This window comes from Somniosus microcephalus, chromosome 18 (assembly GCF_052327205.1).
Source record: "Somniosus microcephalus isolate GS21.2 chromosome 18, FLI_Smic_1.0, whole genome shotgun sequence".
Classification (NCBI taxonomy): domain Eukaryota; kingdom Metazoa; phylum Chordata; class Chondrichthyes; order Squaliformes; family Somniosidae; genus Somniosus; species Somniosus microcephalus.
This window is the reverse complement of record NC_141004.1, coordinates 53,003,449-53,031,139: the sequence shown is the minus strand read 5'-3', so window position 1 is coordinate 53,031,139 and position 27,691 is coordinate 53,003,449. Positions and strand designations below refer to the sequence as shown.

Genomic DNA, 27,691 nt, shown 5'->3' with positions numbered 1-27,691 from the left:
CCGACAGGAACTTGATGCGAGTGCCCATCACAGAATTTCCTGTCAAATCTTGAGTAAGTCATTCAACATATTCAGGCAATATAAGCCTCATCTATTTTGAAGCGGTTCTAGTGTCCAATGTAAATCAGGCTTCTAATCACATAGTCCGAGTGAGGGTCTCTAACAGTAATAGGCTTAATGCAGCATAGCAAGGGGTACCCATCATGCAACTAGAATAGATTACTGAATAAGATGTGGTTTTGGGACTGATGTTTGACCGGGACCATCTGCAATCCCCTGTGAGATACTAAAGCTACATCTTAACAAGTAATGTTGTTAGAATGTATCCTGTCGGATATTTTGTTCGGGTAAGTGATTTTAATTCTTTTAAGATATTCCTTATCCTCCACAGAATTCAAACTATAACCCATATCATAAATGTGGCAAAATCACATGGGCTGTTTAAGACCGTTCATATTACAGTCACAGAATGATATAGCACAGAAGGAGGCCACTTCAAGTAGTTATTCAATTCCCTTTTGAAATTTATTATTGAATCCTCTTTCACCACCCTTTCAGGAAGTGCATTCCAGATCATCATAACTCGCTGTGTAATTTTTTTCCCCCTCATGTCGCCTCTGGTTCTTTTACCAATTACCTTAAATCTGTGTCCTCTGGTTACCGACCCTCCTGCCACTGGAAACAGTTTCTTCCTATCTACTCTATCAAAACACCTCATAATTTTGAACACCTCTATCAAATCTCCCCTTAACCTTCTCTGCTCTAAGGAGAACAACCCCAGCTTCTCTAGTATCTCCACGTAATTGAAGTCTTTCATCCCTGGTACCATTCTAGTAAATCTCCTCTGCTTCCTCTCTAAGGCCTTGTCATCCGTCCTAAAGTGTGGTGTCCAGAATTGGCCACAATACCCCAGCTGGGGCCTAACCAGTGCTTTATAAAGGGTTAGCATAACTTCATTGCTTTTGTATTCTATGCCTCTATTTATAAAACCAAGGATTCTGTATGCTTTTTAACTTGTCCTGCCATCTTCAAAGACTTGTGTACGTACACCCCCAGGTCTCTGTTCCTGCATTCCCTTTAAAACTTTACCATTTAGTTTATATTGCCTCTCCTCATTATTCCTACCAAAATGAACCACTTCACACTTCTGTGCATTAAATTGTATCTGCCATGTGTCTGTCCATTTCATCAGTCTGTCTATGTCCTCCTGAAATCTGTTACTGTCCTCCTCACTACATTTCCAAGTTCTATGTCATCTGCAGACTTTGACATTATGCCCTGTTTCCCCAAGTCCAGGTCATTAATACATATCAAAAAGACCAGTGGTCCCAACACTGACCACTGGGGGACACCACTGCACACTTCCCTCCAGTCTGAAAACAATCGTTCACCACTACTCTGCTTTCTGTCCCTTAGCCAATTTTATAACCATGTAGCAACTGCCCCTTTAATCCCATGGGCTTCAATTTTGCTAACATCTATTATGTGGTACATTATCAAACACCTTTTGAAAGTCCGTATGCACAACATCACCTGTACTACCCTCATCAACCCATGGAGTCACCTTTCCTATTCCCATGGTTTATAAGTTAACCAATGCGCTATGTATTGCTGACTCTTAATTACTTTGCCCCATTGTCCAATTGGGGGAGGAACTCTTATTTTTCCAATGATTGGTTTGGCTGTACTTCTTTCATTGAAATATCGTCAAGCATGCCTGCCTTGGCGAGAAGTAGTTTCCTTGTCCGATTTAAATTTTTATTGCCAAAGAGACTAAGATAATGGAAATGTAACAATCTTTGTACTGCAGTTTACCCTGGCGCTGCTTGCCATGTTCACAGACCTTGTTCCCTTACTGAATGGCCTGAATTACTGAGGCTTACTATATATATCAACCTTGTGTTCTGTTTTGCCAAATATTGATGAGGTGAAATAATGTTCTAGCCCAGGAATTTAGGTATATTGATTGAACTAATCAGAGTGTTTTTTTCATTTCCTCTTTTCTATTAATGCTTTTACTAACTTGCTAACCTGTTAGGAGAATGAGGAGGGCAGTTGGGCTCAGGTGAGTGTACCAGACATTCAAATATGTTTGAATTTGACTTACAATAATTATGTGTGTTAAGTAAATCTTTCTAAAATGTCTACCATTGGTGGCAGCCATCTTGTCCCCACACTTTGGAACTCGCTCTCCAAAACCCTTCATTATTCTGACATTTGTACCCACCTGCAAGATCCCCCTCAATACTTATATCTTCAAGAGGACCTTGCAGCCACTGCCCTAAAATAAAACCTCTGGTTGTAAAATATTAAAATTATTGGAGCCCTTATCCACAAGAAGCTCTTGGGAGAACTCTCACAGTTAGTTAATTTTCATAATAAAATTGTATTCATCTGACATGTAGAGAAACACAGGAACTGCGCTCTGAAGTCATGCGAATGTTTATACTTAGTTTCTGAAGGCAAATTAAATTGTAACACTGACAAAGATGAAATATTGCACCTTGGGTGAAAAAATGTGCAATTGAACATCTTGCTGACACTTGGTGTCTACCTTAAATATGAAGAATGGGCACTTGGGTAATTGTAGCCTAGCTGGCATCTATGGAGACACACTTCAGAGAGTCAGCACCTTCAGGAGAGATGGGGAGGAGGGGGAAAATATATATATTTTTTTACATTTTGATTGTGAAGCGAATGTTGTTCCAAAAATGATTTATGTATCGTCTTATCAGGCTTGCAAATGGAAGTGTGAAGCAATATTCTGCAGTGGGGGTCTATTACCAATGTTTTTTGCTTCATATGTAGTAGCACCTTGTGCACTGAGATGACAATGCCTTCTAACTGCAGTAACATCTTAGCTGCAGCTGCAGGACTTCAAATACTTGATCCATTCACATTAATAAAATGCTACTTTAAACTCTTGGAGGAAATCCAAAAGGATGAGGGCAGCTGACACAGTCTGGCTTTCAGACTGAATTTGCACGCTCGTAGTCTACCTGCCTGATACAGTCATTTTTCTTTTTGGAATTTTGTTCAAAAAAAAGCTAAAAGCAGTTACTCCCACACAAGTTATTATTGTCTGTGTTTCAAATTTTTCCATTTTACCAGAAGTCTTCACTTGTTGGTTTCACTAAATTTATCATCGACATCCATTTATTTTCTAAAGAAAGACTCGCTTATCTCCAGTGTCATTGTCGCGTGGTCTGGAGCATGGTTGTAATATTTAACCCCTCATTCAGCGTGTGGCTTTAACACCATGCCTCCCTGTGGCGGTTGGGGAGAGTGTCTCTAAATATGTCCTGAGGCCAATTAGAAGCTAGTTATTACTGGTGGGAAGTTTCTCTGCATTGGCAGGTGCTTGACACCTCTGCAGGCTGTTTCAACAACAGGAGCTAACAACATTTCTTTCTCTTTATAAACTTTTTTCCTCCCAAGATTGTTGAATTATGATCTGTTGCCATTATAAACAAAATGAGATATCTAGAGCTCGGTGGGGACTTCCAAATCCTGCATGTAAATAGATACTTGAACCAGAATCCTTCCCAGTCCGTCCTCCTTGATCGAGTTACTCTGTTCATATATTGCTTTCAACAGTTTAATAATAATTCCAGTATGCAAATGATTGAGGGAGGTCAGCTTCTATTCTCATAAGAAAAGTCCCGTATGTTTCTATCGTAAATGACTTCATCTGTGCTTCTCACCAGACTTTGGCTTATGGAGACATGAACCACGAGTGGATTGGTAATGAATGGCTTCCCAGCCTTGGACTGCCCCAGTATCGCAGCTACTTCATGGAGTGCCTGGTGGATGCGCGAATGCTTGACCACCTGACCAAGAAAGACCTGCGAATGCATCTGAAAATGGTTGACAGCTTTCATCGGTGAGCTGATGTGTTTTGCCATATGATTGCAAATGTTTCCATTAGAGGGAGCCATTCAATTGATTAAACCCCTGGCTAAGCTGTAGTTAGTCAGCAAGTTAGAATGTGCAAAGGCAGAAAGATCTTCTAAAAAGGCTTATTAGATTTGTTCAAAACCCGGATCTACACATATGTGCCATAGCCCTCTCTTCTGTTTAAATCCCTCTATATAATAAAAGGTTACAAACATTTCCCTCCTAATCGACTTAGTGTATTGCAGTTTTCCATTCTAATACTGTAGTACCACAAGTACTGGTTTGAGACCAGTAATGGCTAAGAGTGAGGAGCCTGCAGACCTGAGTTATAGTCCTGGCTCTGTATCGCTCTCCGGTCAAGTAGCGTAAAGCTCTCCACATGTTTACAGATATGTTGCAGTTTAATTGAAGAGGCCGCCATGAAATTTAGTACCTAACTGGGGAACATAATGACCTTTATTGTAGCTATGCCGAAAGTGCCACTCAATTCTCATGGTTGGGAATTCATCTTTTCTCCCCTGAATTGCTCCCAATTGAGTAAAGTTAAACACCAATTGACTCCGGTCGAGTGATTCCATTCACAGTGCCACTCAAAGCACCATCACTCTAATAGGCTGGAAGAGGGGGAAACAAGATGAGCCGCAAGCATAATGTCATTTATATTAAAATGGATAGAACACAGTAGTTAAAGACTAGAACAAAACCATTTTCCAATTTTTTTAATTTAATAATGATCCCTATAGAGCTGTACAAGAAGCATTTTGAAAGAGATGGCAAAGTTTAATAAGGGAACTGTGAGCAGTACATGAAAAGGCCGAGGCCGTGGAGTATTAAAGTACCTTAAAAATCCATTACTTTCCCACTCTGCCTAATACAAGGCTAGCTAATTATGCTAATAAATATGCCGGGGTTTCCACGAGAGAGTTTTCTATATTAGCATGGTCCGTGTCACACGATGCCTCATTGTGGAGGCAATGAGTGACTTTTTTTAATAATTCAGATTATCGTGCTACACAATAACAATAGCAGATTGCCAGAACTTGTAGTAATTCAGAATCCTTTTTGCTTCAGTATGTAATTACAAACTATACACTGGCCTTAGATCTGCATTACGACTAAAGAGGCTACATCCAATCTAATGTTCAGTCACTGTATAAAATATCAGGGGTATGTTTGAATAGGTGTTTCATAAAACGTTTGCTTTTGAATCAACTGATTTGTGCGCTTTGATACATAAAGTAAACTTATCCCAATAAAGAAAGAACTTGCATTTATATAGCACCTTTCATGACCTCAGGATGTCCCAAAGCGCTTCACACCCAATGAAATACTTTTGAAATATAGTCACTGTTGTAATGTAGGGAGACAGCCAATATGCACACAGCAAGATCCCGCTAACAACAGTGAAATGAATTACCAAATAATCTACTTTAGTGATGTTGTTTGAGAAATAGATATTGGCCAGGACACCAGGAGCAATCCCCTGCTCTTCTTCGAATAGTGCCATGGGATCTTTTATGTCCACCTGAGAGGGCAAACAGAGCCTTAGTTTAACATCTCATCCAAAAGACAGCACCTTCGACAGTGCAGCACTCCCTCAGTACTGTGTTGAAGTGTCGGCCTAGATTGCGTGCTTACGTCTCTGAAGTGGGGCTTGAACCCACAACCTTTTGGCTCAAAGGTGAGCGTGCGCCCACTGAGCCAAGGATGACACAAAGTAGTCAAATGGCTTTTTATAAGTTGCACTGAATGACACCTGTCTTGTTTCCAGCACATGTTTACATTACGGCATCATGTGTTTGAAGAGATTGAACTATCACAGGAAGGATCTAGAGCGGAGGAGAGAAGAAAGCCAACATGAAATTAAAGGTTAGTTTGAAAGAAATACTGCTGCTGTTCAGTTTCTAAATTGTACTTAGTAAAAATTACACTGGCATTTTTTATTATCTTGTTTTCACAAATGTGTGCAGCAGTTTATTTCTGTATTCTTTCCAGCCCCCTTCCACATTATGACTAGGACAAATCCCATTTTAATCAGGAGATTCAGATTGTCCATTGTGCAGAATACCTCAGTGCTACTCAATGGTCGGCCAGCAGCTCTTGCAAGTGAAGCCGGGTGGGTCGGACCGTGTTAATGTTTTGTCTGTGAAAAACAACTGCTCAGCACAGCACCCCATCTGGAGCTCCTCGACTCTGACTGGGTGATGGTTTGAATCTGGACCAGGCTGATAGATTCTTTGACAAATCTAAGTGTAACCCCTTCACGGTTCTTTAGATATATGTGAGATGTGGCCTCTGTTATAGACAGTATTCTATAGTCCAGTAAGGAGATCACTACTACAATGGCTTAATTCTAACTATCTTACTTTATAGTTTTAACATCAGACAGTATAAGAAGATTACAGGTCAATGAACTAAATTAGACATTTGCATACATTAGAATGACTCTAGACATAATAAACATACATTCTCCATTTACATGGATTCAAAGGACTGTCCCTGTGTCCAAATTCGAGTGCACTCTTTCGTTGGCGCACTTAAGTTGGAGCTCATGGTATGTATAATGTCTGCAAGACTTACGACTCCGAACCCCTTCGTTGAATTCTCTTCACGATCACTGAATCCCACTTTGAGTTCTGGATGCAGAGCACACAGCAGCCGCTGGAGTTGGTGACTCTCTCTCTCTCTCTCTCTCTCTCTCTGCAGCTTTTCCAAGTAGCTCCCCATCAGCACGAGGCAAGCAGCTCTCCCCAGACCTCTGCCTTGCAGATCTGGGTTCAGACGACCATCCCCCGGTACTGCTGACTTGCAGCCAGCCAGTTCAGGATGCAGTGCTACTAATACGAAGGGCGGCGGCCGAGTTTGGAAGCCCGGGACGGGATGCGGCAGCCATTTGCCTCCTGAGCCCTCTTTTCAGAGCTCCTGCCCTCTCCTCTTCCAGTCGCTCTCTGCAGCTTTTCCCGCTCGAAAAACCCGACTCCACCCCTTCCTCCTGGGGTTTCTGCCTGGAGACTGCGCAGCCTCACTGTCTGCAACAGTTGATACTGGTGCAGAATTATGGAAAGTCTGCTCTTAGTCACATTGTGTCCTTAAAAGTTCTTGCCGTACCTTCACATGGCAACTTTAACCCAGGGATTTATAACAATGATAATACAGTGTCTAAGTTAAAGATTGATAACCATACTTAGCGTACATAACATTTCCAGTGGGTATTACATAAGCATCTCACTCAAGTGAATCAGTATGGGGTATAGTGTCTCTACATTCCCTTTCTCACTCCCCACTCCTCCTGTGATAGTGTCTGACAGGCAGGGGTATCGTTTTTTATTAGTTTGCTAAGATGGAAATACTGTATGTCTTTCCAAGGCAAAACAGTTCAATTGTTGTGAAGGAAACAGAGTCACAAGTTTAATTGTTGTAAAGTTTTATCAGTTTTAGCTTCAACCCAGCATCAGATTTTCTCTTTTTTTCCGAAGATTGTGTTTGTATCTGTAATGAAGTGTAGCATATGGTGTGTGCTGTCATACACACACACACACACATTAGAATCATGTTCCATTGATCACTGTTTATAGTGATCAAATAGGTATGAAGATTGAAATCTGCTTTCTGAAATCACAACCCATGCTAGACTGTGTAATTGCAGTTGTTTGTACTATCAGTACAGTTCCATCACTTTAGCGATCACTTTAGCAGCAGATCCCCTGAAAAGCAATTGCCTCAGTTGTAACATTGTTAACTACACAATCTAGGATATGAATGGGTAACAACATTAGTAATGGTCTGGTAATTGTGCTTAACTAGAGTTAACTGAACAATTGTAGAGAATCCTGAGGATGACTGCACTGCTTAACACTTTTCACATCAGAGCAGTGCTCTATTCAGAACCCTGAAAGAAAATAAAGAAATTCCGGTCCCTACGGGTGTGTACGCGCTGTGTACTCACCCGTAGGGCCAATGGAAATGCTGGTTTCAGGCATGCACTGCGCATGCGCTTGAAACCGACGTTTCCGATCTGTCAAGAAAGCTCTTGACGGATCCTCCGGCTGCCCCGGAGAAGGGCCTCTGCGGGCGGATAGTTCCGTTTTTTGGAGACCCTTCGCCCGCAGAAAACACTTATAATTCTTGCGCCAGTCCTGCTTTTACCAGGCTAAGAGATGAAGAAAGTGAAAAAAAAAATTTTTTTCCGATTTATCATTTTAAAATACTTTAAAAAAAAAGGTAAGTTTATTTTTAGCCCTGTTAAAAACTTTAATTATTTTTTCAAAAATTTAAATTTTTGTTTAAAATAGTTAATTTATAGTAATTTTAAAAATGTGATGTTTTTTAAAAATTTATTTGAAGTTTTCCTTATGTTTTGGGCTGATCTCTATTCATAGATTTGACAGGTCTATGAATGGAGATTCCGGCTCTGATTGGTTCCCCATGGCCCACATGACCCAGGGACGCTGTGAACTACCTGCGCCCCTGGGATACGTGCGCCCTGCACACCGGCAGTTTGAAGAGGCACAGCAATGGAACTCTGCGCCTCCCGGGAGCCCTCCGGTCCAGGCGGAGATTTTTCCAAATCGCAGGAGGGCTGCAAATGGAATTTCTGGGCCAAAAGCACTAACCTTATTATAAACACTAACATTCTTATAGCACGTTCAGTCCGCAAGCGTGACCTCGAGCTTCCGGTCGCCTGTCACTTTAATTTTCTGCTCCACTCCCACTCTGACCTCTCCGTCCTCGGACTCTTACACTGTTCCAACAAAGCTCAATGTAAGCTCGAGGAACAGCACCTCATCTTTCGATTAGGCACTTTACAGCCTTCTGGACTCAACATCGAGTTCAACAATTTCAGACCATAACCTCTGCCCCTATTTATTTTTCACCTGACAGCTGTTGATGATTCTGCCATTCCCATTTACAATTCATCTAGACTCATCTTTTATTTCTTAACTTGTCCCATTACCATCTCCTTTTGCCTTGCACCATCATCCCTTTTGCCTTTTAATCTCTCCTGCCTTCCACCCTATGACAGACCTTCCCTTTTGTTCTTTCCTCCCCTCCCCCCTTTCCCCGTCCCTGCACTTGCTTAAAAATCTGTTACATCTCTAACTTTTTTCCAGTTCTGATGAAGGGTCATCGGCCTGAAACATTGGGCTGGATTTTATCAATGGGGGCGCGTTGAGGGCGGGACTGCTGGTTGTTGGGTTTTAGTCCCGCCCCCAACAATGTCCGGCCAACCCACGCTCTTTTCCCTTGATTGACCTTGTTAAGCCCGCCAATTAAGGGAAAGCCGGTGACAGAGGACGTCAGCGTATGACGTTTCATCTGTCAAAAATTGTTGACAAATGAATTGTCAGCGTTTGACAGCTTAGAGAAGATGTCAAACACTGACGATATGTATCCTAGGTGAGTCCTTGCACAAAGATCACCAAAACCTCTTTCCTCAGTGATGTGCCTTCAATAACCACAAAACTAGAAGTTATAGGCTTAAACAAGTTGGCTTTTAATCACTAAGATCAGAGCTACATCTCAACACACCGACTGGCTCACAGGAATGAGTCATACAGATCCTGGGATCTTTATGTAAGAGAAGTCAGGGGCGGAGCCAAGAGCCAAGACCTGGAACCTTCCAGGTTAGTCAGGAAAGAGGAAGTGAAACTATACACAGTGTGGGGGAGGGTAATATACATGAGTACAGGAAATACAGGATCAAGACAAACAGATTTCATTACATTCACCCCTTCTTTAGATTTAGTCCATCGGGGTGATGTTTCTTAAAAGTTGGTATAAGTGAGTCTCTCAGGAGGTTTTGCGGTTCTCAGTGATCGGCACAAAGCCGGTTGGGGTGCCTCTAGGGGAGTGGATTCTGGTTCCTCCGCTGTCCGGGCCTCCGCAGTGTCTTCCAGGTTATCTGCAGTGTCCTCCAGGTTAAAGTTGGGTATTGATACCTCTGGGCGTCCTGTCTCTTTTTGGTGTAGGTCTTCCTCAGGTAGTCTCTCATCGTTCTCTCTGCTCCCTGAGGGAGCGAGGTCTTTTATGGAAACAGTGTCCTCTCGCCCGTCAGAGTATTCGATATAGGCGTACTGAGGGTTTGCATGGAGGAGCTGTACCTTTTCCACAAGGGGGTCCGTTTTATGGCCTCTCACGTGCTTCCGCAATAGTACTGTCCCCGGAGACGTCAGCCACGCGGGTAGAGATATGCCCGAGGTGGATTTCCGGGGGAAAACGAACATCTTTTCGTGAGGGGTAGCATTAGTGGCTGTACATAACAGAGACCTTATGGAGTGGAGCACGTCTGGGAGGACTTCCTGCCAGCGGGAGGTCGGAAGGCCTTTTGACTTTAAGGCTAACGTGACAGCCTTCCAAACAGTAGCATTCTCCCTTTCCACTTGCCCATTACCCCGGGGGTTGTAGCTAGTGGTTCTGCTAGTGGCTATCCCCTTCGAGAGCAAGAACTGGCGCAGCTCGTCACTCATGAATGACGTCCCCCTATCGCTGTGTATGTAGTTCGGCATGCCAAACATGCAGAATAGATTACAGAGACACTTGATGACCGTGGCACTGGTCATGTCTGGGCAGGGAATGGCGAAGGAGAAGCGGGAATATTCATCAATAATATTGAGGAAGTATACGTTTCAGTCAGCAGAGGGAAGGGGTCCCTTGAAGTCCAGACTTAGGCGCTCGAATGGCCGTGTGGCTTTGATAAGGTGTGCACGGTCAGGCCTGTAGAAACGAGGCTTGCATTCCGCACAGATGCGGCAGGCTCTGGTCATTGCCCTGACCTCCTCGATGGAGTGGGGCAGATTGCAGGACTTTATAAAATGGTATAGTCGGGTGACCCCTGGGCGACAGAGGTCGTTGTGGAGACCCTGTAATTTGTCCGTATGAATGCTGGCACACATTCCCCGCGATAGGGCATCTGGGGGTTCATTAAGGGCTCCCAGCCTGTACATAATATCATAGTCGAACGTGGATAGTTCGATCCTCCACCTGAGTATTTTGTCATTCTTGATTTTCCCCCTTTGTTTGTTATTAAACATGAAAGCCACCGACCGCTGGTTGGTGAGCAGGGTGAAACGTTTGCCGGCTAGGTAGTGTCTCCAGTGCCGCACTGCCTCCACTATAGCCTGTGCCTCCTTCTCGACAGAAGAGTGCCTGATTTCAGGTCCCTGAAGGGTTCGGGAGAAGAAGGCCACAGGTCTCCCAGCCTGATTGAGGATCGCAGCTAAGGCAAAGTCTGACGAATCGCTTTCAACTTGAAAGGGAATGCTTTCGTCCACTGCACACAGTGCAGCCCTTTCAATGTCCTGTTTGATACTGGTGAAAGCCTCCCGAGCTTCAGCTGATAGTGGGAAGGACGTCGATTTAATGAGGGGTCGGGCCTTATCAGAGTAATTGAGCACCCATTGGGCATAATACGAAAAAAATCCCAGGCACCTTTTTAAAGCTTTGGGATTGTGTGGCAGGGGCAGTTCCTTTAGGGGGCGTAATCGGTCAGGGTCCGGTCCAATTACCCCATCTTCCACCACACAGCCGAGGATACAGAGACGGGTTGTGTTGAAGACACATTTGTCTTCGTTGTAGGTTAGATTCAGCTTTAGGGCAGTTTTTAAAAATCTCGCAAGATTTAGATCGTGGTCTTGCTGGTTGTGCCCGCAGATAGTGACATTGTCCAGATAGGGGTAGGTAGCTTGTAGTTTATTCTCGTCAACCATGCGGTCCATCTCACGTTGGAAGACCGAGACCCCATTTGTTACCCCGAAGGGCACTCTGAGAAAATGGTAGAGGCGTCCGTTCGCCTCAAAGGCGGTGTATGGGCGGTCCTCCGTTCTAATGGGGAGCTGGTGATACGCGGATTTGAGGTCGATAGGCGAGAAGACTCGGTATTGCGCAATCTGGTTGACCATTTCTGATAGGCGGGGTAAAGGGTAGGCGTCCAGCTGGGTATAAATATTAACAGTCTGGCTGTAGTCAATTATCATCCGTTTCTTTTCGCTATTTTTAATTATGACTACTTGGGCACGCCACGGACTGGTACTGCATTCAATAATGCCTTCCCGCAGGAGTCTGTCCACATCCGCCTTGATAAAGTGTCTGTCTTCCAGACTGTACCGTCTACTTTTGGTCGCTATGGGCCTACAGTTCGGAGCGAGATTAGCGAATAAAGAGGGCGGGCTGATTTTTAAGGTTGATAGGCCACAGACTGTGAGTGGCGGCTGGGACCCGCCATATGCTAGCGTGACACTTTCGTGGTGGCACTGGAAGTCCAGGCCCAAGATTACATTAACACAGAGTTCTGGCATCACGAGGAGTTTAAAATCCTTGTAGTCCGTGCCTTTTACAGTCAGTGTTACCACACAGTAGCCCAAAATGTCCGAAGTGTGGGGCTTAGCAGCCATAGCAATTCTGCTCCGTGTAGGGGTTACCGTTAATGAGTGCCACCGTACCAGGCTAGGGTGGATAAAACTCTCGGTACTCCCACAGTCAATTAAACATTTCGTTAAATTCCCGTTTACCTGTATGTCCATCATGGATTTTGTCAACGGGTGTGGCCTGGATTGATCCACCGTGATCGAAGCCACTGTTGGGCCCTGGGCGGCCGTTGAGTTGGGAAAAGATGGCGGATCCCAAGATGGCGGCCCGCACAGCACGCACGAGGCGGTGACGGAGTTGGAAATCGGATTCCCCCTGCAGACTTTGCTAAAATGCCCCTTTTTCTTACATTTGAAGCATGTAGTGTCCTTCGCTGGGCATCGTTGTCTGGGGTGCTTGGCCTGGTCGCAGAAGTAGCATTTCGGGCTTCGAGACATTGTCGCTGTAGTAGGACTCCTGGGTGAACTTCTGTGTGGGGACTCCGGCGGTGTAGAGCGGGTCTGAGACCTGGATGGGGAAGATGGCTGATTCCAAGATGGCGGCCCGCTCAGCGCGCACGAGGCGGTGAGGGCCGCATGGCCGGAAGAATAAGAGTCAGAGTTTTTCTGGGCCACGTCCAGCGATCGCGAAGTGGCCACTGCCTTTTTTAAGTCCAGGACCTCCTTCTCCAGCAGTCTCTGCCGGATATAATTCGATTTGAGGCCCGTGATGAAGGAATCGCGGACCAATTCGTCAGAGTACACGTTGGCCGTCACGGCCTTGCAGTTACAGTCCCGGACCAAGTCCTTTAGGCCCTGTAAGAAATCGTCCATTGATTCTTCAGGTCGCTGCCTGCGTGTAGCCAGCAGATGTCTGGCGTACACTTTGTTTACCGGCCTCTGGTATTGGGCCTTCAGGATAGTGATGGCCTCCGTGTAAGAGGTGGCGTCCCGGATGAACGAATAAATCCGATGACTAACGCGAGTAGTCAGTAGACTCAGTTTATCTACCTCGCTAGCGGATGAGGCCCTCGCGAAGAGTTCGAAGCATTTGAGCCAGTGTCCAAATTGATTTGATGCTTCAGCAGAATGTGGATCCAAGTCCAGATGCTCTGGTTTTAGGAGTCAATCCATCCTAGTATTCTTTAGTGATTAAAATTGATGTGCCTTCAATAACCACAAAACTAGAAGTTACAGGCTTAAACAAGTTGGCTTTTAATCACTAAGATCAGAGCTACATCTCAACACACCGACTGGCTCACAGGAATGAGTCATACAGATCCTGGGATCTTTATGTAAGAGAAGTCAGGGGCGGAGCCAAGAGCCAAGACCTGGAACCTTCCAGGTTAGTCAGGAAAGAGGAAGTGAAACTATACACAGCGTGGGGGAGGGTAATATACATGAGTACAGGAAATACAGGATCAAGACAAACAGATTTCATTACATTCAGCAGAAATCAGATGGCTGCTGCATATGAGAATGCAGCAGGCATTCTGTCATCTCTGCTGTTGAGATGAGGCACCTCCGGATCCCCAAGGGTTGAAGCCTGCAGGAAGAAACAAAGGTAAGTAAACTTTTTCTGACACTTTACACTCACCTCCCATACTTACCTCTCCACACTTGCACCCATCACTCACCTCCACAGCGCACTTTTCAATCCCTCTCACCTCCGCAGACCCACTGCTCACCTCGCTGACCCTGGCGAGGGTTGCAGCCGTTGGGGAGCCCACACTTGCAGACGTAAAATTTGGATAAGCCTCAAAACTGCCTGTTAACTACCTGTTAACAGGCAGTTAATTGGCTGTAATCCCCTTCCCGCCTCGAGGAGACAGGTCCCTGCTCGACTCGGGGACCTGCCTCCCAGGAAGATGGCACGGAGGCGGGTTCGGAGCAGGGTTGGTACCCGCTCCCAGTTTCTGCCATTTTCCCAGCAGTCCCGCCTCCAAACCTGCCTCCTCAGGGCTGGCAAAATTCCCCCCATTGACTCTGTTTCTCTTTCCGCAGATGCAGCCTGACCTGCTGAGTATTTCCAGCATTTTCTGTTTTGATTTCAGATTTCCAGCATCCGCAGTATTTTGCTTTTGTTCTTGTAGCACTAATGCTCTGAGCAGAATTTTAAGCAGCTGTCTGGTGCTGGCTAATGCAGCAGTACACTGGGTTCAGCAGTACACAAAAAATATAATATATTGATCAGTTGCAGTATTGGTCATATTACTGCTTATGAGGATATTATGGAACAATAGCATTTGTAGCACTACTTTCAGTATAAAGTATCCCTCGTAGAGTCATACGGCAAAGAAGGAGGGTATTCGGCCCATCGTGTCCATGCCGGCTCTCTGTAGAGCAATCCAGTCAGTCCCATTTCCCCGCTCTACCCCCGTAGCCCTGCAAGTTTATTTCCCTCAAGTGCCTATCCAGTCTCCCCTTGAAAACATTGAGTGTCTCCGCTTCCACCACTTCCGTCGGCAGCGAGTTCCAGGTCCTCACCACTCGCTGCATAAAATTTTTTTTCCTCGCGTTCCCCCTATATCTCTTGCCCAAAACCTTAAATCTGTGTCCCCTAGTCCTTGTACCATCAACTAGTTGGAACAGCCTTTCCCCGTCTAGCCTACCCAAACCCGTCATAATCTTGTACACCTCTATCAAATCACCCCTCAACCTCCTTTGCTCTAATGAAAACAAATCCAGCTTCTCCAACCTGTCCTTGTAGCTAAGATCCCCCATCCCCGGAACAATTCTGGTAAATCTCCTCTGCACCCTCTCAAGGGCCTTCACATCCTTTCTAAAATGTGGTGACCAGAACTGGACGCAATACTCCAGTTGTAGTCTAACCAGCATTTTATAAAGGTTCAGCATAACGTCTCTACTTTTGTACTCAATACCTCTATTTATGAAGCCCAAGATCCCATATGCTTTGCTAACCACTCTCTCAATATGTCCTGCCACCTTCAGGGACCTATGCACATTAACTCCCAGGTCCCACTGTCCCTGCACACTCTTTAAAACTGTGTCATTAAGGACATTTCTATGCCCTGTTGCAGTCGACTGGTATCATCCTCACGGTTTGCCGCACCCCCAAGTTTGGTGTCATCGGCAAATTTAGAAATTCTACTCTGTATTCCAATATCCAGGTCATTTATATATATCAAAAAAAGCAGTGGCCCCAGCGCTGACCCTTGGGGAACACCACTGTCTATCATCCTCCAGTCTGAAAAACAGCCATTTACCACAACTCGCTGTTTTCTGTCCTTAAGCCAATTCCTTATCCAAGGTGCCACTGACCCACCTATTCCATGAGCCTCAATTTTGTTAACCAGCCTTCTATGTGGTACTTTGTCAAACGCCTTCCTAAAATCCATGTAGACAACATCCATTGCATTCCCTTCATCAATCCTCTGTTACTTCATCAAAAAAATCAATTAGATTAGTCAAACATGATCTGCCTTTTACAAATCTGTGTTGGCTCTCCTTAATTCGCTTAAACCTCTCCAAGTGCCCATTAATTTTTTCCTTGATTATTGTTTTTAAAACTTTATCCACCACTGATGTTAAACTGACCGGCCTGTAGTTACTAGGATTGTCCTTACACCCTTTCTTGAACAACGGTGTCACATTTGCCACTTTCAAATCTTCAGGCACCTCCCCCGCATCTAGGGCAAGTCCTTCTGCTATCTCCTTCCCCAATTCCCTTAGCAACCTGGGATGCAAGCCATCTGGACCAGGCGACTTGTTCACTCTAAGCATACCCAGCCTTTCTAGTACATCCTGTCTATCAATTTTCACTCCTTCCATTGCTTCTACCTTTTCCACTTCCACCGATATTTTGTCAGCATCCACCTCCTTAGTAAATACTGATACAAAGTACTCATTGAGTATTCTAGCCTTGCCCTGCGCCTCAAGCATATATCCTCACCCTGCCTCTTACTACCCGCTTACTGTTTACATGCCGATAAAAGATTTTTGGGTTCCCTTTTATGTTAACTGCCATTCTACTCTCATATTCTCTCTTTGCTAATCTTATTTTCATCTTCACTTCCCCTCTCAACTTACTGTATTTGGTCTGGTTCTCCCTTGAAGAATTCACCTGACATGCATCATACACCCTCTTTTTTTTGTTTCATCATCTTCTCTATCTCCCGCATCATCCAAGGAGCCCTTGCTTTGGTTCCCTTACCCTTCCCTCTTGTTGGAATGTACCTAGCCTGTACTTGGAAAATCTCCTCCTTAAAGATCACCCATTGTTCCATTACAGTTTTTCCTGTCAATCTTTGGTTTCATTTTACCCTGGCTAGATCTTTTCGCATCCCATTGAAGTTAGCCCTATTCCAGTTTAGAAGTTCCACTCTAGATTGTTCCTTGCTCATCTCCATTGCTAATCTAAATCTTATACGTTGATCACTCGTACCCAAGTGTTCTCCCACAGACACTTGGTCGACCTGGCCCACCTCATTCCCCAGCACCAGATCCAGCAATGCCTCCTTCCTAGTTGGGCCAAGAACATACTGGTCAAGGAAAATCTCCTGAACACATGTCAGAAATTCCTCCCAATCCTTTCCCTTTACCCAAGCATTATCCCAGTCGATATTTGGGTAATTAAAGTCCCCCCAATATCACTACTCTATAGCTCTTGCATATCTGTGATTTCCCTGCAGATTTGCTCCTCTATCTCCCTCTTACTATTTGGCGGCCTATAGAATACCCCCAATAGCGTGTTCATACCCTTTTTGCTCCTCAATGTTAGCCAAATGGATTCTGTCCTTATCCCCTCAAGAACATCCTCCCTTTCCAACACTGCAATGTCTTCCTTAATTAGCACTGCCACCCCACCTCCCTTTTTTCCTTCCCTATCTTTTCTGAACAACTTGTACCCTTGAATATTAAGTGCCCGGTCCTCACCGGTTTTAAGCCACGTTTCCATTATTGCCACAACATCATATTGCCACATGGCTAATTGTGCTTGTAGCTCACCAACCTTATTCACCACACTTTGTGCATTTACGTACATGCATTCTAAACCCATTTTTGAATTTTTCATAGTCTTTCTTAGTCTGCTCCTATCTAATATGGTACTTCTTTCGCCTCTAGTACTACTTTCTTCTCTAGTACTATCCAACACAATCACTCTTTTATGCACCTTATTCCTCTTTTCTACTTTGGCCTTGATTTTCAGCGTGCCGTGAGGCGGGCTTTTAGGCGTGCGGGGGGCTAAAATCCCGAATTCGGGGGTCCCGACACCATCCCGCCCAAAACCCGCCTCCATGTAAGTTTCAAAGGAGGCGGGTACCCGCCCCGCACTGGGACCCGCCGACCCAAGGCGGGAAGGGATTAGTGCCAATTAACTGCCTGTAACAGGTAGTTAACAGGCAGTTTTTAGCCTAATCCCTATTTTGAGGGATGTCGTGTGGGATTCCCGACGGCTCCAAGCCACGCCAGGTTAGAGCAGGCGGGCCGTCGGGTTGAAGGACTTGGTGGGGTCGCGATGTTGGTGTCCAGGTGAGTGATGGGTGCATGAGTGCAAAGGTAAGTGTGTTTGGTGTGTCTAAAGTGTGTAAAGAAGTTTAAATTACCTGTACTTACCTAAACAGCCTTTCTTCCTCTAGGTTTCGGGAGCCCATCACTCAGCTGGCACTGAAAGCAGAATGGCTGCGAGCTGTCAAAAGCGACAGCCTTCAGCTTTCATTGCTGGTGTGAGTTCTAACTGAGTCTGTGGAGAAGGACTCAGGTTAGAAGTCAGACTGTCAGTGTTTGACAGCTTCAAACAGCTGTGAAACACTGATATTTCATCTGTCAAGATGTCTTGACAGATGAAATTTCAGTCTGTGACGTCACCTGTTGTCGGGTGGCCCTTAACTGGCCTGCTGAGCCCGCTGGACGGGCTCAACAAGGTCAATCAAGTGAAAATCGCGTGGATTGGCCGGACGTCGATGTAGGTGGGACTAAAACCCGAAAGTTGTAGTCCCGCCTCCTTCCCAACTGCTGAATGAAAATCCAGCCCTTTATGCTTGTGCCCATCCCCCTGCCAAGCTAGTTTAAACCCTCCCCAATAGCACTAGCAAACTTCCGCGTGAGGTCTCGGCTCTGTTGAGGTGTAACCCGTCTGGCTTGTACAGGTCCCACCTTCCCCAGAAACGGTCCCAATGCCTCAGGAACCTAAAGCCCTCCCTGCTGCACCATCTCTTCAGCCACGTAATCATCTGTTCTATCCTCCTATTCCTGTACTCACTAGCATGTGGCACCAGGAGTAATCCGGAGATTCCTATCTTTGAGGTCCTGCTTTCTAATCTCTTTCCTAGCTCCCTATAGTCTGCCTGCAGGACCTCGCCCTTCTTTCTGCCTATGTCGTTGGTTCCAATATGGACAATGACCTCTGGCTGTTCACCCTCCCTCCTCAGAGTGTCCTGCAGCCACTCAGTGACATTCTTGACCCTGGCACCAGGGAGGCAACATACCATCCTGGAGTCACGTCTGCGGCCGCAGAAATGCCTGTCTGCTCCCCTATCGAATCCCCTACCACTATTGCTCTTCCACTCTTTTTCCTCCCCCAGCCCCTGTGTAGCTGAGCCACCCGTGGTGCCGTGGACTTGTCTCTGGCTGCACTCCCCGGAGGAACCATTGCCCCTACCAGTACTCAGAACAGAATAATGGTTGGAGAGCACGATGTACTCCAGGAACTCCTGCACTACCTGCCTGGTCCTCCTCTTCTGTTTGGTGGTCACCCATTCCCTCTCTGCCTGCACACTCTTAAGCTGCGGGGTGGCCACCTTCGGAAACATGTTATCCACGTAACTCTCCACCTCGCGGATGCACCGCAGTGACTTCAGCCGCCGCTCAAGCTCCGAAACACGGATCTCGAGCTGCAGTAGCTGGTGACACTTCCTGCACATGTTGTCGTCCAGGCTACGCAAAGCGTCCAGGACTTCCGACATGGCACAGGATGTGCACTCCACGGGACTGAGCTGCCCTGCCACACCTCTATTTAATAGACTAAGAACTAACTTAGCAGAAATAAACTTAAAATTAAAAAAAAAAACACTCACCAGCTACTCACCAATCAGCTCCTTCCCTTGTGCCGACGTCACTTTTTCTGCTCTTTCAGATTCTGCCTCTGTTGAGTTGCTGCCTCTCTCACTCTGCTCCTGCGCTGGTCTCGCCCAGGTCCGCTGCCTCCTCCCAAATAAGTCTAGACTTATTTTATTTATTTAATTAATTAAAGCCTTTAATCAATGATTATTTATAATCATAATCATAATCAACTTTATTGTCATTGTTAGTGCACAAGTGCAGTACAACGAAATGTAGGCTTGCGACTCCCGAGAGTGTACATTTAGATTAAGACATTTAAACATTCAACATTCATTTGGCTTGTAATACATTAACATAAACATAATAAAGTGCATTGGCAGATGTGCAGGCTTTAGAGTTTATTTGTGGAGTTCAGTAGGATGACAGCCCTGGGAAAGAAGCTGTTCCTAAATCTGGTCGTTCGGGTGCGAATGCATCTGTAGCGTCTCCCAGATGGCAGGGGGGTGAACAGACTGTGGCTGGGGTGGGTAGGGTCTTTGATGATGGTCAGTGACCTCCGTAAACAGCGTTTCTGGTATATGTTCTCTATGGTCGGTAGCCGGGTGCCGGTAATGCGTTGGGCAGTTTTGACTACCCGCTGCAGGGCTTTCCGGTCATAGTAGCTACAGCTGCCATACCATACTGTGATAGTTTGTCAGGATGCTCTCTATTGTGCAGCGGTAAAAGTTAGAGAGGATCAGGGGTGACAGGTTACATCCCTTCAGCCTCCTTAGGAAATATAGGCGCTGCTGGGCCTTCTTCACCAAAGAGGAGGTATTGAGGGACCAGGAGAGGTCTTCCGTGATGTGGACTCCGAGGAACTTAAAGCTGTCCACCCTTTCCACCACAGCCCCATGGATGTGGATGGGGGTGTGCCTTCCGCCTTTAGACTTCCTGAAGTCCACAATGATTTCCTTGGTTTTCTTGATGTTAAGGGCCAGGTTGTTATCGGCGCACCACTTCACGAGATGCTGGACCTCCTCCCTGTAGGCTGACTCATCGTTGTTGGTGATCTGGCCTACCACTGTGGTATCATCCGCAAACTTGATGATGGTGTTGGAACCATGAACAGCCACACAGTCGTGGGTGAAGAGGGAGTAGAGAAGGGGGCTCAGCACACATCCTTGTGGGGCCCCTGTGTTCAGGGTCAGGGGGTGGGAGGTGTGGTTACCTAATTTGACAGACTGGGGTCTGTTTGTTAGGAAGTCCAGGGTCCAGTTGCAAAGGGAAGTGTTCAGGCCAAGAGTGTGGAGTTTGGTGGCCAGCTTGTTGGGGACGATAGTGTTGAATGCTGAGCTGTAGTCTATGAACAGCATTCTGATGTAGGTCTCTTTACCGTCTAAGTGATTCAATGCAGAGTGTAGAGCAGTTGTGATTGCATCCTCCGTTGATCTGTTTGCACGATAGGCAAACTGGTGTTGGTCAAGAGAGACGGGAACACTGGCTTTGATGTGAGCCAGGACCAGTCTCTCGAAACATTTCATTATGATGGGTGTGAGTGCGACAGGTCGATAGTCATTCAGACACGTCACAGCCGTTTGCTTTGGCACAGGAATAATGGTAGCAGTCTTGAAGCATGTAGGGACTACTGCCTGGGCCAGTGACAGATTGAAGATGGCGGTGAAGACATCAGCCAGCTGATCAGCACATTCCTTGAGTACCCGTCCAGGGATGCTATCAGGTCCAGCAGCCTTACGTGTGTTCACTCCGCGTAGAACACCCCTTACGTCGGAGGTCGACAGAGTGAGCACCTGGTCTTCCGGGGGTGGCAAGGCTTTGGTAGCTGGCTCCCTGTTGTCCCTGTCAAAGCGAGCGTAGAAGTTGTTAAGCTCCTCCGGAAGGGAGGCATCGCTAACCGGGGGGCTGGTGTTTTTACTCTTGTAGTCAGTGATGGACTGGATGCCTTGCCACATGCGCCGGGGGTCCGAGTTGTTGTGGAAATGATCCTCAATCCGCAGTGTCTGTTTCGTTTTAGCAGTCCTGATACCCTTTTTTAGGTTGGTCCTAGCTGCACTGTAAGCTGCCGCATCGCCAGATTTAAATGCTACGTCGCGTGCTTTCAACAGCGAGCGGACCTCTCCGTTCATCCAGGGTTTCTGGTTGGGGTATGTCCTGATATTTTTATGGGTCGTGACTACCTCGACGCAACTGTTGATGTAGAATAGCACTGTGGATGCGTATTCCTCGATGTCATTATGGGCAAACATGCTCCAATCAGTGTGTTCGAAGCAATCCTGAAGCTCCGAGACTGCCCCCTCTGGCCATACTTTTACTGATCTCACTGATGTTTTCACTCTTTTGATGAGCGGTTTGTATGCCGGGGCTAGAAACAGGGAGAGGTGGTCAGACTTTCCAAGGTGGGGGCAGGGAATGGCCTTATAAGCGTCTACAATGCTCATGTAGACTTGATCCAGTGTGTTCTCCCCTCTTGTGGGGCAGGAAACATTCTGGTGGAATTTCGGGAGTACAGATTTTAGGTTTATGTGATTGAAGTCCCCCGCGACGATAAAAGCTCCGTCTGGGTGCGCAGTTTGTTGTTCGCTGATGGCCCTGTAGAGGTCCTTCAGTGCTAGTTTGGCATTAGCGTGTGGTGGGATGTAGACCGCAGTGATGATAACAGCCGTGAATTCCCGAGGCAGGTAGAAGGGTCTGCACCTTACCATGAGGAATTCCAAATCAGCCGAACAGGATCTATCGATTATGTCCGTGTTAGTGCACCAGGCATTGTTAGTGTAAATGCACAACCCGCCTCCCTTGCTCTTACCGGAGTCTGCAGTTCTGTCGGCGCGGAAGACCGTGCGTCCTTCTAGCTGGATGGTGGTGTCAGGGATGCCGTTGTTCAACCAGGTCTCTGTGAAGATCATGGCACAGCATTCCTTTGTCCTTTTCTGTGAGGAGAGATCAAGTTTGATCTCATCCATTTTATTTTCCAGTGACCTGACGTTGGCCAGGAAAATACTTGGGAGGGAGGGTTTGTGTGGGGCCCTCTTCAGCCTATTTTGGATTCCGGCCCTCTTGCCCCGCTTCTGCTTGTGCTCTCTGCGCGGTCTGCGCCGACTTCCGGCTGGGGAAGGACGCTACGCTGGTCCCGGGGATCGGGCGATGTCGGGAGGCAGATCGACGGCGCCGAGTGTGAGCCGCACACAGTCAGCCCCGATATCGAGGAGCGTCTGCCGGCTGTACAGTAGGTCCGCCCTCAATTCCCGTATTAGCAGAGTCCAGAAGAGACTCAGAAAGAGGATAAAAACGCTCAGTCTCGGGAGAGACAAAGCTGCTGCGTCCATGCGCGCCGCCATTTTATAGTTATATTAATTAATTTAATTAGTTAAGCTGTAAATTTAATACAGTTTGTTATAGTTTCCCGATCCTAGTTTAAACCATATCCTCGGGTTGGAGCGAAAAGAAACCTTAATACTCACCAACCAATCACCTACCTGCTGTCCTGTGACATCACACCTTGTTTTTTTGGACTCCTGGATTTTTTTCCTCTCTGCTCCGGTTCCCAGCTCGATCCGCTCCTGCTCGCAGTGAGTTCAGGCCCCTCTCCGACCGCGCTCTTTATTTACTGGCCTCTGCTCCGGTTCCCAGCTCGATCCGCTCCCCCTCGGCTGCTCGCAGTGAGTTCAGGCCCCTCTCCGACCGCGCTCTTTATTTACTGGCCTCTGCTCCGGTTCCCAGCTCGATCCGCTCCTCCTTGGCTGCTCGCAGTGAGTTCAGGCCCCCCTCCGACCTCGCTCTTTATTTACTGGCCTCTGCTCCGGTTCCCAGCTCAATCTGCTCCTCCTCGGCTGCTCGCAGTGAGTTCAGGCCCCCCTCCGACCGCGCTCTTTATTTACTGGCCTCTGCTCCGGTTCCCAGCTCGATCTGCTCCTCCTCGGCTGCTCGCAGTGAGCTCAGGCCCCCCTCCGACCGCGCTCTTTATTTACTGGCCTCTGCTCCGGTTCCCAGCTAGGTCCGCTCCTCCTCGGCTGCTCGCAGTGAGTTCAGGCCCCTCTCCGACCGCGCTCTTTATTTACTGGCCTCTGCTCCGGTTCCCAGCTAGGTCCGCTCCTCCTCGGCTGCTCGCAGTGAGTTCAGGCCCCCCTCCGACCGCGCTCTTTATTTACTGGCCTCTGCTCCGGTTCCCGGCTAGGTCCGCTCCTCCTCGGCTGCTCGCAGTGAGTTCAGGCCCCTCTCCGACCGTGCTCTTTATTTACTGGCCTCTGCTCCGGTTCCCGGCTAGGTCCGCTCCTCCTCGGCTGCTCGCAGTGAGTTCAGGCCCCCCTCCGACCGCGCTCTTTATTTACTGGCCTCTGCTCCGGTTCCCGGCTAGGTCCGCTCCTCCTCGGCTGCTCGCAGTGAGTTCAGGCCCCCCTCCGACCTCGCTCTTTATTTACTGGCCTCTGCTCCGGTTCCCAGCTCGATCTGCTCCTCCTCGGCTGCTCGCAGTGAGTTCAGGCCCCCCTCCGACCTCGCTCTTTATTTACTGGCCTCTGCTCCGGTTCCCAGCTCGATCTGCTCCTCCTCGGCTGCTCGCAGTGAGTTCAGGCCCCCCTCCGACCGCGCTCTTTATTTACTGGCCTCTGCTCCGGTTCCCAGCTAGGTCCGCTCCTCCTCGGCTGCTCGAAGTGAGTTCAGGCCCCCCTCCGACCGCGCTCTTTATTTACTGGCCTCTGCTCCAGTTCCCGGCTAGGTCCGCTCCTCCTCGGCTGCTCGCAGTGAGTTCAGGCCCCCCTCCGACCATGCTTTTTATTTACTGGCCTCTGCTCCGGTTCCCAGCTCGATCCGCTCCTCCTCGGCTGTTCGCAGTATTTTAAAAAATAACCAGTCTATTTCCTAGCTCACCTAGAAACCTTCAGTTTATTGAGGGTTTTTGCTGCTTGTGGACATGAGACATTCTAGGTCCTTAAAGGCTTAGATGTAGGTTATTATTGCAAGGTGAGCGGTTAGGTTGAAGCACCTACAGCTAGCTTTGATACTAATTCAGAGTGCCAACCACCTAGTTGTCTGTAGCAGGCTCAGCTGCCTAGTTATACAAAGAGACTTGAAATGGTGGGTCTCTGTGGGGAGGGAAGCGGTTTATTAAGATAGTTTAATGGAAGATTTTTTCTAAGACAGGTGAAGAGGATTCGTGCTGCTGTTGGGCTCTTTTTTTCTGTTTCAGTAATTCAAATGCTTAACCTCTTGCATAACTAAAGCCCCTTTATGGAATCCCAGTGTATTTGGAGGAATGAGTATACTGAGCCATGTCTACTGTCCTGTCTGCTCATCTTATTTATACTGTTGCATCACTGAACCATAGCTTCTAAATAACACTCTGAACTCGTGAATCGTTCAGAAACAGTCTTCAAAACTGCCAATCCCTGTACATTATGCAGTATCTCTGTCGTGCTTAATACAGAGCAGTGTAAGAAGCATGGCTTTTTCCAGAATTGAAGTAATTCCCTATTTAAAAACCCCAATTGGTGCAAATAACGTTTCTTTACTGTGAAACAATGATCTGTATTTGACTCTTGCCTAGATGTGCTGGTGTGGACTAACGATCAAGTCATTCACTGGGTGCAGTCTATTGGACTTCGGGAGTATGCAAACAACATCGTCGAAAGCGGGGTACATGGAGCCTTAGTAGCCCTGGATGAAAATTTTGATTACAACAGTCTAGCATTATTGTTACAAATTCCCACACAAAACACTCAAGTAAGCTCTGTATCGATGTCTCTGTTTCCTGTGTCCATATGATTTCCAAATAATTATAACAACTGCTAGAGTTAAAAATGGATTTTAACTCTGACTTTCTAATAGGCAAGGCAGGTCTTGGAGCGTGAATTCAACAACCTGTTGGCCTTAGGAACTGAGCGGAAGCTGGATGATGTGAGTATTAGGGATTCATTCACACTTTCACTGAGGGAAAATTAGGTACCATTTTGGCCATGTTTAGGTATTTTGAGTTGTGGGCCCACATATGCCAGGAGCTGGATTCAAGGAAGAGGGTAATCTTTTGTCCCATCAGAATGGGCTGGGTTTGAATGCCATGTTGCATTATCCTTGTCCTCCTCAACCTCTCTCTAACAGTTGACACAGACGACTTTTCCATCTTCTTCCACTGACTTTCCTTCATGGTACTGCCCTCGCTTGATTCCACTCTGACCTATCCTAACATAACCAGCACATCTCCTTCAATGACTTATCTTCCCACCCTGCACTGAAGCCATTCTGTTTGGCTCTCGCCAAAACCTCTGAGCCAAATTTCCCAGCTGCATCCCCCTCCAAGCTACTCGCTCAGACTGAATCCAGTCCTATCCATCACCAAGACTGCCTATTAGCACCTCCACAACATCACTCACCGCTAACCCTTCCTTCATCCCCATCTTTGTCAGCTCCCAAACTTCAACCTACATCAGATCTCGCACTAAATCCCACTGACTATTGCCCCGTTCCTTCAGTCACACTGAATTCAAAATCCTCCATTTGAAAAAGATAAATTGAACTGAGCATAGGGAAAGGTTAAGGAATGGAACCAAATGGATTCCTCTTTTAGAGAGCTGGTACAGGCATTATGGGCCAAATGGCCTCCTTATGTGCTGTATGATTCTATGATTCTTCTTTTACACATCTCTTCAGGGCTTTGGCCTACCTTAATTAGCAGCCTTCTCCAGCACATGCCCTCTATTCCTCTAACTTTGGCTCTCTGTGCATTCTCCACTGCCACCCCCCCCTTTCCCCACCACCTTTGCTGGCAGTGCCTTCAAATTATTGACCCTTTCTCTGTGAACCCCTCTGGCTTAGAACACCTCTTCCAACCTTCAAATGTATTCTCAAAATTTATCTCTTCAACCATTCCTTTGATCACCTGCCCTATGCTCTACTGTTGCTCAGTGTCTGTTACTCTTCTGGAGAGTGCCAAGATAAGTTTACTACATTGAGAGCAACATATAGATGTAAGTTGTTATAGTGGTGGTGTTAGCATACTAACCCTATCAGTGGACCAATCCATCCTTGTACCAGAATATTTTTGTTAATTTTAGCCCTCAGTTCTAATAATCCAGGTAAACATTTAAAGGATTCTCCAATGTAGTTTGAGACCAAGTATTCCTAAATAAAGGATTAGGTGGGTGAGGTACAGTTTTAGGCACTCCATTTACGTAAGAATATTGGAGCCATGGGAAAGACACACATACTGTGATGGGGTATATTTATAATGGGAGACTTGGAAAACTAAGGCTGTATGCAGTGGAGCAGACGCAGTTAAAGGGAGAATTAATAAAACTGTTCATAATTATGAAGGGGTTTGAGAGGGTAAATATTTCAAGATTATTTCGATGAATTGGTAGAATGAGGATTACAGACTCACTATCAGTATTACAAGCATTGAAGGACAGGTTAGAAGGTGTTTTCCCTCATGCAAAACATTCTTAGAATATGGAATCCATTACCAAAATTGACAATGAAGCCAATTCAGTCGCAGCACTTTAGAGGGAGTAGATAACTTTGCTGTTGAGCTAGCAGCAGTACAAGTAAGGTGGGCCAAAATCACCACCTCCTGTGCTTAAATTTATTTGATACTAGGAGGTGACTAACACAGGTAAGGCTTTCAAGAAGGTTAAAACTCATGAAATGTCTCCTTGAGGCCTGAAAGTAATCTTTGTTCTTGATAAATCGCCTCACAAATTTGAAGTTTGTGAAAGATACGAGCTGTAGTGAAAACACTGAATGAACTCGATGATATTGGATTAAATTCCAATAAAATCACTTCATGTAACGTGTTCCAAGTTCAGCTTTTTATCTCAACATCACGCATGAGAGGATCTCCTGTCACACATCCTGACATTGAGCTTGTAATGAAAATTTGGACTTTTCAAAAGAAATTCATTGTTTAACTTCTGTCATCTGACTGAGTTACTAGAGTTTAGGGGGGCTAAATTCAGTTGATTTGCGCCTCCCGTTTGCAAATCATATAGCGCCTGGGTGCGGCGCCGTTAACGCCGCCCACGAAATTCAGCAGGAGTTTAGCAGTAGTGCTAACTGTTAGCGCCACGCGGCGCAGCGCTGCACCACCGGCGATGACGTCATCACCATGGGCAACACTCCGCTCGTGCCCCGGCTGTAATATTGGGTGGCGCCCCCCGACTTACCACTGGATGCTATGTCCGTCGGGGTCAGGGGGGCCTACCTGCAGCCAGAGTGGCACTAGTTAAAGGGGAGGTGGTGGGCGGCCATTTACATTGCTGGCCACCTGCCAGCACCTGTCGCCGTTGCTGCCCCCGGCCCCTGCTCTCCGTGAGTCCGGCACTCCTCTTGAGTGCTGGGCTCGTTTGCCAGCACTCCCAATCCCTGGTGGCCCAGCTGGACGCTGGGACGCGCTGCGCCAGGCCCCTCCCCTTTAATAAGGGGAGAAAAGCCTGCAGTACCTT

The 27,691-nt window shown here is 46.7% G+C and overlaps 1 protein-coding gene across 1 annotated transcript in view; it reads left to right on the top strand.

The window, feature by feature from the left end:
* The window catches only part of ppfia4 (PTPRF interacting protein alpha 4), a 165,373-nt gene that overhangs the window by 123,473 nt on the left and 14,209 nt on the right, over positions 1–27,691 (top strand). Inside the window, exons 20-24 of the mRNA XM_086011458.1 lie at positions 2,039–2,065; positions 3,708–3,883; positions 5,669–5,766; positions 24,802–24,977; positions 25,083–25,151. Of these exons, the coding sequence (XP_085867584.1) occupies positions 2,039–2,065; positions 3,708–3,883; positions 5,669–5,766; positions 24,802–24,977; positions 25,083–25,151 (546 nt within the window). The remainder of the gene's footprint in view (positions 1–2,038; positions 2,066–3,707; positions 3,884–5,668; positions 5,767–24,801; positions 24,978–25,082; positions 25,152–27,691) is intronic.